This window comes from Nothobranchius furzeri, chromosome 12 (genome assembly GCF_043380555.1).
Source record: "Nothobranchius furzeri strain GRZ-AD chromosome 12, NfurGRZ-RIMD1, whole genome shotgun sequence".
Classification (NCBI taxonomy): domain Eukaryota; kingdom Metazoa; phylum Chordata; class Actinopteri; order Cyprinodontiformes; family Nothobranchiidae; genus Nothobranchius; species Nothobranchius furzeri.
The window spans coordinates 61,764,453-61,777,152 of NC_091752.1; the positions used below are offsets into that span (position 1 = coordinate 61,764,453).

At 44.7% G+C, this 12,700-nt stretch overlaps 1 protein-coding gene across 3 annotated transcripts; it reads right to left on the reverse strand.

Moving 5' to 3' along the window:
• Positions 1–2,290: 2,290 nt before the first annotated feature.
• Positions 2,291–3,979, reverse strand: LOC139062191 (spectrin alpha chain, non-erythrocytic 1-like). 3 transcript variants are annotated; one of them, XM_070542793.1, is made up of 6 exons: positions 3,762–3,979; positions 3,246–3,338; positions 3,031–3,135; positions 2,926–2,958; positions 2,810–2,845; positions 2,291–2,601 (listed from the first exon to the last, which is right to left on the reverse strand). In XM_070542793.1, exons 2-6 carry the CDS (start codon positions 3,309–3,311, stop codon positions 2,524–2,526), a joined length of 318 nt encoding a protein of 105 aa, XP_070398894.1. In that variant the 5' UTR covers positions 3,312–3,338; positions 3,762–3,979; the 3' UTR covers positions 2,291–2,523. The 3 variants fall into 3 exon arrangements, 2 of the variants coding, with proteins under 2 accessions (XP_070398894.1, XP_070398895.1); XR_011515773.1 differs by having other exon boundaries at positions 2,505–2,601; positions 2,729–2,845; XM_070542794.1 differs by lacking the exon at positions 2,926–2,958.
• Positions 3,980–12,700: the final 8,721 nt, after the last annotated feature.

Sequence of the window (12,700 nt, forward strand, 5' to 3'; positions counted from 1 at the left end):
TTAGTCAATAATACAATGTTGACCGATCTGTGGAATAACGATGTTATGATTAATATGCTTCAATAAGTAAATGACTTTAATCTAGTTCACTAGACACACTGATACACGTAATGTAAACGCAGGACAGATTGCTATTACTGATCCAATCAGAACCTTCCTTTCTGAAGCGTGGCATAGTCTCTGTGGTGTTTATAAATCTGCCAGCTTTGATTCGACCAGAAATCAAAACATCCAGATTAATAAAACCAGTTCCAATGCCATCTTAGTTCAGTTCTCAAGATCTCACTAGAGTTCACCGCATGCTAAGCTTAAACAGTTTATTTAGCTGCTGGAGCAGATAAAGACGATGATGCCTCACTTAGATCGTTGTTGCTGGTTTCAGCATCACCCATCCCATTTAGTGAAGTAAAGTTTGTGAACTTCTGTTAAGCTTTGCGAGGTCAAATCATCCAAATCTGCTGTTTAAATACATCTCTTTTCATTGGTGTTAGCTAAAAGTGTTTGCTATGCTAGTGTTAGCATTTACCATGTGACTAATTAACACTGATGCAATAATAAATGACTGTCTTTATTTTATGAGGTGTTTCAGATTTAATGTTCACTTAGGGAAATGGCTAGCCTTCCCATGAAGAAGTATTGGGTGTGGGAACCATAGACTGTAAATACTGGACAAACGGATTCCATTGGCTTCAATAACACGTTTGTTGTCTATAATGGGAGGTGGCCACCACCGCCATTTTGACCGTGTCACAGGTTCCGTCCAGCCCAGACAATTCCATAAAAGGGAAGAGAGGAGGCGCTGAGGGTGTGGCTGTAAGGCTGGGCTCGAGTGACGACACCCTGGCGAACTAGCTACGAGCTAACCTGAAGCTAACCCTGGCTAACCCAAAGCTAAAGCGGAGGTGGGAGCCGAGCTAACGGATGTAGCCACCTAGCTTCAACCCAACCGGAGCTAACTGGAACACCCATCGACCTGAACCTCACACGGAGTTTAGGTGGAGGTTTTCTGCGCCTGTTCGTGAGAAGTACCTGTATTAAAAAAGTTTTAAATCGGTAAGTTTATAATTTATTTCCGTAATGAATACATTTTGCTTTGAGCAAGTTTTCAGTACAGTTTTTTTCGGCGCTATCACTCCTGAGTCGCACCAGCCATTAAATGTATCATGAAGAAGAGAAAATATATTTAAGTCGTATTTTGGGGGGATATTTTATTATCTTTCTTACAAAATCTGAGACCAAGCGTTTCACATTGCAACACAAGCACCGGTAACCATAACAGAATGAACAGCCAGCAGAGGAGAGGATGGCGGTGTTTGAAACCCTCCCGGCCGGCGTGTAGAGCTCATTCCTGGGCTGGAGCCGGCCCTCAGCACCCCGCCACAGGCTCTAACAGATGCTGGCGGTGTTTCATATATTTCCAAAACGTAATACTTGTTTGTATCTTGTACAGCCAACTAGCCTTTATTCTGGACTCAGTACAATTTACCAAAAGTAAAGAGACATTATACAGATGAAGTAAGCACAAGATAACTTACTGGAAGACAGAGTTATCATCAGAACCAGAACAAGAGAGCCTGATAACAGTCATGTGAAAATAACAGTTAAAAAGTATGTATGTATAATAGAAATAAAAATATATTAGAATTAGTGTAACTCACTTTGATCCAAACAAATCAGCCATAGTTGATTAGTAAATATGACATGAGGTCTGGGAGTTTTTAAGTTTCATTCTTTTATTACATTTTTTTCTTAGATCTATTAAAAGGTCACCATGGCAGCCTGTGTGTCAACGTCAGCTACACAAAGCAGTAAGTGTAAGTACCAAGTACTTGTCTTGACCACTTCATGAATGGTTTTGTACTTTAAACAGCTAGGCCAAACCTGTTATTTTTTCCTCCATAGCCATTTGAATCATTGGAGACAGCTGAGTGAGGCGTGGTGCCCAGAGAGCTGCAGAGACAACCTTGGCCTCCCTGACGTCTGTGTCTCTTGGTTTGGTTGGGGCGGACCATCGACATACATACATACATGTGCCGACACTTTGCGCCCTGTTTTATAAACTGTAGTGTTAAAAATAAATGTTTTTGCTCAATTACTGGAATTTCTTTGGTTAAGACAAAAGTGAGGAATAATCATTTACAAGTTATTTGTACAACAGGCCCATTTTAAATCCCAACAGTTTCTTAGCAGACAATAGAAATGTGTTCTTTACTAACTTTACTTGGTTTGAAAATCTTACTAAAATAAACTTGAGTGCCGTATTGCAAAACCCAATCATACTTGTTATGTAAACATTAGCTTTGTAGATATTTTTTACAGATATATATTTGTGTGCAACAAAAACCAAACTTAAATAATTTGTCATTCTTTATTGAAAAACAACAAAATACAGGTATACAGAAGTGTGGGAAAATGATAATGTGAAAGTATTGCACTATAAATGAAGTGAGATGAGATGAAGGTGAGATGAAGGTGGACGCCAGCGGGCTGGACGCCGGACGAAGAAACCTGGAGACGGATCGCTCAGACAGGAAGGGAAGAGCTTCCTCTTACCTTGATGGAATTAAAGTTAGCCGTCGTCTGAACGCCCAACCGTACGGTCTGAGGTCAAAGGTCACAGGAAACACACATCAGTCAGCAGTCATACAGATGCATAAAGATAACTGTAGCCATGGCAACCAGCTGACATGTCCCCACTTTCACCAGCACCTGGTGCCTGCCGGGTCACCTGAATTCCTGTGTGATGTCAACACGGTCGGCCGTGACTGCTGCCATCAGAGGTGACCTCTGATCAGCTGAATGAACTCACCTTCCAGGGTGACGCCGTGTTAGAGTCGGCTTCATCCTGTAAACAAACAAACAAACAAATGAGTGGTAACATAAACACCACGTCTGGTTCTGGTGGAGGCGGAGGACAACATGCACCTTTCCAGGAGCAGAACCCAGATGTTTTTGTTGCTACAAACAGAGACGAGCAGAGTTAAACCAGGAAGTGAGAGGGACCAGCTGCTGCAGACAGGTGACGCTCACCTGAGCCTGAACCATAGGAGCCTCCTCAGCCATCAGACCTTCTGACTCCAGTTCAGATGCCACCTTGTTGATGTCCCTCAGGCGGGACTCGTTGGCCTTCAGGTCCTGCAGGACAAAAGCACCTGCTGATTACCTTGTTGCGTTCGAGTTAACAGGTCTGGTGTTAGAACGTGGTGTATAAGAATGTTCTGACGGGCCGAGGGTTCTGAACTCACCCTGCAGGACTGGGCCTGCTCCTTCAGGGCCTGGATGCTGCTGCCGTAAGCCGACAGGTCCGACATCAGGGCCTCGTGCTTCTTCAGGAGAGCCTGTGGAACAGAACATCAGAACCTTCAGCTCATCTGACACAAGTGGAGCTTTCTCGCAGCGATGGTCCAATCGGATCCGCCACCGTAAAACAAACCCTGCTCAGTTCACCGCAGACGTAGCTCTGCGGGTGTTTAGTGGAAAAGCGTGAGCCTTCTGCCGGCTGCCACGTGTCATGGCTGCTCTGCAGCGGGAACACACATCACAGCTTGTAAACCGTTTGAAATAAGAGCGACGGGAACACGTTTGTCATCACTTCCTGTGCGAGGCCAGCACTTCTACCCCTAACCCATGAGACGCTCAAACCAGCAACGACGTCTGGTTGACAACCGAAGGAAATGACAAATACAGAAACACTAATTATGAAGGACTGGAAAGAGAGCAAAGAAAAGCGATTGGAGTTTCTCAGGAAGGGACTTCCATACCTCGGCCAAGTCCTCGTCTTTCCCTTAGTCTGGACTTCCAACGATGGGATCCTTCTCCCTCATCCAGGACTCGGCCTCATTAGCATCTGCAAAGTACTGCTGGGCCTGCAGAGAGTCCTCCAGGTCCTGCCTCCTCTGGGACGCCTTGGCCTTCAGCGTGTCCCAACGTCCATGAAGCTCCCACAGTTTAGTCTTCACTTCCTCACCAGCGAAGTGACCTGGACCCAAAAAAAGTGAGCCAGAACCTGCAGACACCTCAGAAACATGCCAGGACCAGACCTGCTCTACCTTCTTCCACCATGGTCTCTCCTTTCTGGGTGACAGCCTTGATGCGAGGTTCATGACCTGTGATCTCAGCCTGCAGAGCCTGGTGCTTCTGGTGCCTGGTGCTGGTGGTTCTGGACACCAATCAGGTCCTTCCCTGAGGACACATGTTAGAGTTCAGCATTATGCAGTAGACAGACCAGTTTAACCCAGGGGTTTCTTTCTTCTACAATCTGCTCTTTAACTGTATTCTTTCCTGCTATTTCAGCTGTTAACTTTATTTTTTCTCTAAGTGTTTTTCTCCCCAGAAGAAGCTACAACGACGTTCTGCTGAGCTGTGGTGGCCTCATGGAGGGGGCCATCGACTAGCACACTGCTGCTAACCACTTAAACATTCTCCCTCTCCTGATAGTAACATTTTACTTTCTTTGATGTTGGATGTGGTGCTACTAGTTTACCCGTTTAATTATAGATTCACTAGGATAAATACAATAAAGTTTATCTCTCGCCAAATAGAATATTTACTGTGGCGAGCCCGTGAAGAAGTGTAGGAGAATGCGACAAATTTGTCTGTTAAAAAGTCTGTTATGTACAAAAAACACAATATCATCACACTATTTTGGACCGATACATGACGGTCAGGTCCGGCTTGGGGAGAAAATATGACACGTCTTTCAGGATGGACTTCATCTTTGGTAGGTGGCAAAGCCGGGAAAAGCAGTGTTGGGGTTATTAGGAGCGAACAATTAGTAAGCTTCAACTTACTTTTGGATTCTTCAATAAATTCTGTAAATATGGGAATATTTACTGATTTATTAATTAATTAAGATATTCTTAGATATACGGGGCACCATTCCCCTTTTACCGGGGAAAAATTGAATCCAAAACTCTTATCAGTCTTTCTTGAAGTTCGTAGAATCCTTGGAGCAGAGACTTCTCTTCGACACAACAAAGCTACTGGAGACGAAAATCTGAATTTTATAACGTTTAATTAACAATTTGTCAAATGAATAAACAGTGGCATAAATGAATAATAACCATGTGATATAATAAAAGGATGTATATTCAAAATAATGTTCAAGGTGTTTGTGTGGTGTGTGTGAGTGAGTGTGTGTGTGTGTGTGTGTGTGTGAGAGATGAATGGGTCTTTGTTTCCCCAGAGTAGGTGGGGGAAAGTGAGCTGTGAGTGTGTGTGGGGCTCTGCCCCTCCCCTCGCATTCAACAGGAGACCTGGATGTGTAAAGTTTTCTACTTTCCCGAACACTTAGTGGCTTAGAATCACAGTAAAACTTAACTCAAACACTTCAAAAGTTAACAAACAACAAAAGGGTCACTTGTAAATTGTTTAATCTAAAAGGAGTCGGCAGCCTGGCCAGAGCTGACGACTAAAGATATTAGCGATGATCAATAAGCAGTTTATTCTTTCAAAATGACCCGAAGGACGAATTGGGAGCGAAAGAGGAAAACACGAAGCTACTTTTTAAGCAATAGCGCGGTTTTATTGCTTATTCTGGACTATAGAGGAAACGGGAGAAGAAAAGGAGAGAGAAAAAAATGAGTTTTCTGATCACCAAAGCAGCAAGGCGTCCCCGCTGTTATGATTTGACGGTTCTCCGTTTTCTCCGCAGTTTTCAGCGTCATCCGTCGGTTTAATGCTTTCTCCGTTGTTTGGCTCCACGAGTGTTTCTCCACGGAGCGTCTCTGAGAGCTGAATGGAGCTCCGCTCGTTCCCAGTCAGGTCCCGATGGAGTTGAGTGTAGTTTCCAGCGGTTGCGTGGCTCAACTTGGCACTTAGAGCTTCCGCGTGCTCAAGTTGTCGGAGCGTTGACAAGCGTGTCCTTACCGCCAGGTATCCTGGGCAAAAGAACAAGGTTTCTTTGTCTCTGCTGAAGATTTATGGTCTTAGTTCGCGGGAAAAGCTCCACGGCTTCCCGCACATGCGCAGAACGTGTTTCTGGTACTAGGCGGTGACGTCATCACAATGCTTCCGTGTGCAAAGCATCATGGGAAATGAAGTTTCTTGGCGCTGATGTGATTATTTGCTTTTCAGAGCAATTTAAGCACAGTCATTTTGGAGAAAATCACTGCATAGTAATTTCCTCATGAGGTCAGACCCTCAACAGCAGGATCTAACCACCTGGCTAATGTGGGAGTCCATCCGCATCTCTGGGTCCAAAACCACCCCCAGGTTAGTGATGGTTGGCTTCACTAAGCTGCAAAAACAGGGTTGCAGCACAGGACTAACTGCAGTGGGAGAGGGAGGAACAAATATTCCAGTTATAAATATTAAATATTTGAACAAATAAATATTTGTTAAAAGGAAGAAACTGATGATGACTTTAAGATTAGAGGAATGTTCTAGAACGGGTCTGGAACCAACGATGGCCCTTTGGATCAAATTTGGATTAAAAAAATAGCTCATGGTTTTATTTATGGATGGAATAAAAATACAGGTTGTAAGCATCTTCTCAGTATCTTCATGTTGCACGACTTTCCACAGCAGAAGGACACAAAAACTGCCAGAATTATGATAAGAAAGATTTACGTTTTAATCTCAGAATCCCAACTTTTCCCAGAATCTTCACATTATTCTATGAATTCAGAGAAAATTTACATTTTTCAGAGGTCTCGCTCCCCTGTTGTGGATATTTCTCAAAATTCAACCATTTTTTCTTTTCAAAAGCTTTAGTAAGAGTTTGGACTCTAAACAAGTTTTACTTTGCAGACTGCTTGTCTACACCTTCATCAGATCTGCTCATAATAAAACATTTGGGTTATATTTAATGTCTAGAGAAGATGCTCTTCCTGGGCATTAAGTTATCAAAAACAGATAAAAGTATTTTTTACCATAATTTTAACTGCTATCAGCTGATAAAAATAATAAAAAACAGCCTGATCATTAAAGGGGTGTAAGTGAAACCGCGCGGATCACACAAACCATCATGCTGTCTATATGACTTTGAAAATATATAGTTTAATTACAGTTTGATTTATTTGACATCTGTATAATGTTTATTATTTTGTTTTTTCTCCCTAAATGCCTAACGTTTTAGTTTTACATGAATATTAGTCATTCATCACAATACATAAAGTTACACATTTTAAATTTTAATAGGGGGAGACTGCAGGAGGGAGCGGTAAAATACAGAAATCCCCAGCAAAAACAAGAAACTTTACGAGTCTGATGAAACCCGCTGGAGTTCCTTCAGCAGGCCTGGTGGCAGCTACAACGACCCAGTGGCTGTGCTTGGTCAATGTTATCGAGCTCAGTCCGGCTCGGCCGTGAACGAGCCGAGGCGACATCCTGCTCTGCTTAAGAAGAAGTGTTATTTTCCGCTTCAGAAGAGGCGTCCGTGTTTTACGCTTTCTCAGAGACATGTCACGTTGCTAAGTTGTTAGCGCGCGGCGCTAACACGTCAATAGTGCAGCATAGCCTGCTGGAGGTTTTAAGGGTTCAGATGAAAACACCCTACCACTCAGGCTGCTTACACATCGATATTAAGTTGTCGCTGTTGCGCTCACGCCGTAATACAGTATTAGATGCGGTTAAAGTCAGACATAAAAAACTCCACGAGCGGTCAGACCGCGCAGCAAGTAGGCGCCGGATCGGTCAGGCTGCCCGGCCTGACCGCTGGGGATTACCGGATGGAAGATTGGACACAGAAGTCTCCCTCTTAGCGCTCCGTCATATTTCAACCCATTTTTATCTTAAATGCACTGGGTTTTACCCTATTACCCATCTAAATATGCCCTATTAATTATTTTACCGTATTTTACATTTAAATTTCATGGTTAAACAGTACATGCTACATGTTAAACTGATAGTTAGCTAGCTACTTCGGTAAACTCAGCTAGTTTAAAGGTGGCAGTGACATAAATACGAATATAGATTTTAACTTACCGAAAAAAATGAAGTGGAGACTCCTTGGACGCTCTATTAGTGCAATTAATACCACTGCAAGTCATTTTGTCCAACAATTGCACCAATAATATCCAAAGAAGAATACACAAACACAGAGACTCAAAATGCCGGAGCAGTTTCCAAGCCAGACCGAGGCTGTACTGAGGCCTTTCCACGGAGCTAGCTCTGTGGTCACGTGGGTCTGAGGCGGCGGTCACGTGTGTCGGATGCTCATTAATTATACAGAATTTTAGGCTTTCAATACACTTAAACAGAAGAGTGAGAAAAAAATTCACCCCCCTCAGAGTTGTCATGAGTATAAACTAGATAATTTAGACAAAAAACATGTTTTGGTACCAGGCTGTAAACATGTTTATTTCTGCTGTGAAATCGGCATTTTTAACATGGGAGTCAATGAGGATTTGCTCGCTTCTGGCACCAGCCCCCAGCGGATGAGGGTGGAACTGCAATTTTTCTTACTTCTGGGATGGGACCATTTTTAGAGCGGCATTGTGGGGGCTTGGTGGGAACTCTACTATTCAAATAACCCCACTCTCTGAGAATTCTAACCGAGCCAATCAGCACTGAGCAGCGTATGTCACACACCACAACACTCAGTTTCACATAAACAACAAAGATAGCGTCTGAAGCGAAGTTCGCTGTGTCTCTTTCCTCTGTTCTAAATGACTGGACTTGTCTTTAAAACCACAACAAGTAGAAGCGCTAAAAGCTTTTCTGCTTTCGTCGCCAGAGGCCATTGTTGACTACAGCTAAAAAAACTACAGCGTCACGCGGTACAGTCGGCATTTCCGCCTTTTTCCTGATTGGTTATTTTTGAGCTGGCTAGTCCCGCCCCCTCTCTGCCTGTGAGTAACCAGACTAGTTCTTTGTGCAGAGTTACACAGAGGACGAGTCTGCTAAGCCAGGCTAGGAAATCACTGCAGGCTGTGCTGATGTTTAAAAATAACTTGTCTTTTTGTACTCGTGCAGATGAAGCCATGAAAAGGCTCACAACATGCCTACAGAGCACCTGAAACATGCACCTGAGATGTGGTAAAGCCTGTCAATAATAACTTACTAATGTACACGATCAGCAATCACTGAGAAGGGGACTCTCATATCACATGGTTCTCTGACCATCTGTCTCCCTTCTGCACAAAACTCTATGTGCACAAATCACTCGTTCTCAGCTTGGAGCAGCCAAACAGGAAGTAAAGCCAGAGCTAGGCTGCCTGGTGTCATAGACAGAATATCCTGTTCTGTTTCAATTGAAGGTCCTATATCCACTTTATATGTTGTGCATTTTCAGAGAAAGAAGGAACGTTGCACGGATATTACTGGGTGACATGATGGAAACAACAATTCAACGTTTAAATAGCAAAAATTTATAAAAACAAAATGAAACAATTTGTAGATGAGCTCGAATTATTCTACACATCAGGGGAGACGCGGAGATCGAAATCTAAATGGGTTTTTATCCCATCAAAGAATCAGAAGGATATCAGTTTAAGCTTCGTGTTTGAGGCGTGCCGCTCCTATTGCTGTCCACCCCCCCCCCCCACCACCACCACCCACCCACCCACACACACACACACGCTTGCGGCCCGGCAGTAATTCTGTGTTTATCAACTCTTTATTATGGCTCCTCGCATCATCATTTACAATGGTAGCATCTGCTCACCGCCTGGCCCAAGCATGGGGCAAATTGCTTTTATGGGGGAAGAAGCCTATGGGAGGACAAAGACACAAACACAGCATGGCCCGCGCACAAATCAAGACACGGAGCCTGGCTCGCTTACACAGGTTGTTAACTCTACTAGCACACACACACACACACACACACACACACACACACACACACACACACACACACACACACACACACACACACACACACACACTTCGTCTAACAGGATCAAATGATTAACTAGCCTCCATCAGCAAATCAAAATCAGTCCCAAACCCAATGAGGGAGCAGTTTGGACTTCCATTTGTTTTTATTCTTGTACCTGATGCCTCAGCGTGAAAAACAAATATCACATCTGGCCTCAGACAGATGATTCTTCAATTTGCTCTGTCTAATTTAGTCACTGCTGCAATGTGGGAAGCAGTGGGGAAGCAGAAAACGGCAAGACGTCCTGCCTTCGTCTTCACATTTAAAACATTAGTCCTCCCTAAATGATGGGGACAAGGAGAGTCTGCAGAGAAGCAAAGCAAATGTGGAGGAAAAATGATCACAGTGCTTTTTCAGAGCAAGCCTTCCAATTATGAAAAGCTGCTTGGTGTAGGAAGCTGGAACGGGAAGGTTTGGTGTAGTAAATGTTACCTAGACTAAAGAGAGCCGAGGCACCTGAGGTTGTTTCTAGAATTCACACAGAAGGAACATTTCATTGAGCTTCAACAGCATGACGCTGTTTTAGATTCTTTAGGGTTTCCAGTGATGTTGCGTGAAATGAGCTCACAGTTTTCTGGTCTCGTTGTTGGGACATGTTTTCAGGTTGCCATGCACTTCCTGCTGGTTTTGCTCCTCAGCTCCATCTTTCATTCAAGGTCTGCAAGCAGCTGGATTTAGCTGTATACGATGTTAAAAGTCAAGTATGAGCTGCTGATTTGCTTGGTCTGCTACCAGCGAGGCAACATGAAGAGGGTGATGATTTATTGATTTTAAAATGCCTCTTGTGCAGTAGCACCATTATAGTGTTCTCTACAAACACGTTCATTTATTGATTAATCCTTTTGCGCTGTTCCATTCTGGGTCGCCTTTATTTGATGTCTTTCCTGGAGTTCCTTTATCTCAGATTAGGCATCCATCACTGCTGTTCCTCTCATTCGGACCTAACAGGGAAACTTTGATGAGCTTTTTAAAACACAAAAGTGTGTAAGAAGCTTCAGCCACTCATAAGAACGCTCACACACTGATGCATTGATGCTGTCTGTGCAGTGCAGCAGATCAATGGGGGGGCGCTAGGGGGTCACCCTCCCTGGCGTAAGGGGAGAAAAAAAATCTGTGCATGCCTTTTTTTTCTCAGATTTTGCACTTTTTCTGTTAGTTTTTGGCCACTAGATTCCTGGATACCAGGCCCTTTAAATCCAGGGCACTGGTGGCAGAGGAGTTTAGGGTGGTTCATGTTTTACTGATTTTTTTTCTGATTCGAACGGGTCTCTCTGAGTTGTTCATGCAGGCTGAACATTAAAATAGTCTCCTACTCCTATCTCCTGCATTAGCTTCTGATAGAAAACAGACGATGAAACTCTAGGATTAGAAGATCCTGACAGATCTACGTTACTCTGTCATTTAACATTCATGGACTCACCCATCTGGACTCACGACGGTGAAGGCTGTTGTTGGTTTAGCGTCCAGGAAACAGATGAGAACATCTCTTTTAGTAGAAGCTAATAAATGGGGTGGCTGCTCAGAATATGTCAGATCTGATTCAACAGTCAACCCGTTTTGGGCGTGGGAGTTGATGTTTCTGTGCAGAGTGTTGAGGTTGGTGTTAAGGGGGTGGTTTACAACGTTCCTAATGATGTCTCCGAATCTGAGTTGTTGCACAATCTCAGAGGGGGCTCGGTTGTGGCCATGTGGAGGCTGAGCTTTAATGCTAGTGGGTCGACTCCCTTGCTGATAACTTTTGAAGGGTCGGCGTTGCCTGACCACATTATGTTGGGTTTTCGGAGTTACTCTGTCAGGGCTTTTGAGAAGGCCACGCTGCGCTGCTTTTGTTGCCAAAGATTTGGGCATGTGGCTGGTGTCTGTAAGCAGGGTCTGAGGTGTAAAAGGTTTGGTGGTGAAAATGATGGCCTCCAGTGTGTGGCAGCCTTTTGGTGCTCCAATTGTGTTGGTGCGCATCAGGCCACTTTTTAGGGGTTGTGCTTTTTACAGGGAGGTGATGGCTGTGGAGGACTATAGGTCGCGCCACAAGGTTTCTTTTGCCGAAGCTGTTCGTCGGCGATCGGGTGAGGGTGTGGTGGGTTCGCCTGTGGCAGGTCTGAGTGGCGAGGCACTGGTTGGAGGGGGCGGGGTGGCTCGGGGGAGCAGTGGGGTTGCATTGGTGGATCGGAAGCTGTTTTTGGCTTTTGTGGTGGAGGCAATGTGGAGGATGAAGATGGTGGCGGCTAGTAAATCAGACGCGGCGCAGGAGGTAACTGCTGTGGCTGAGCGCCTCCTGGGCTTTTCTGGTGTAGATCCTAGGGAAGTGTGGGGTGCCGTTTGTTTGCGGGGGGTTGGTGGTCTAGGTGTTGGCGGTGGTTTGGGTGTGGATTTGATGGCTGGAGGAGAAGGGTCGTCAGGTGAGGGTGGGGGTTTAGTGGGGGGACGGTTCTTAATTATGGCTTTTTGGGTCCTGCAATGGAATGCCAGGAGTCTGGTAGCCAATGATCAGGAGTTTAAGAAGGCCGTAGGGGACCTGGATGTCCAACCGGATGTCAGGAGACGTGGCTGAAGCCTGGCTTGGATTTTAAATTGTGTGGATATCAGTGTGTGAAAGCGGACAGGATGGGTAGGTCCGGTGGGGTTTGTGCCACATTTCTTGCAGAGAGGCTACAGTATTGTTGGCGGTGTGTTGACTCAGGTCTTGAGTGCATGGTGGTTGAGGTGTGGTCCGATAGGGGGGTGATTTTAGTGGTGAACTTTTATAACTCGGCTTTGGGTTTGGGGGGTGAGGCTCTCCGAAAGCTGTATCAGGGTGTTTCCTTGTCGGTTTTGTGGGTCGGGGATTTTAATGCTCATAGTGGGTTGTGGGGGACCCGGTGGATGGATGGAAATGGGAAGGTT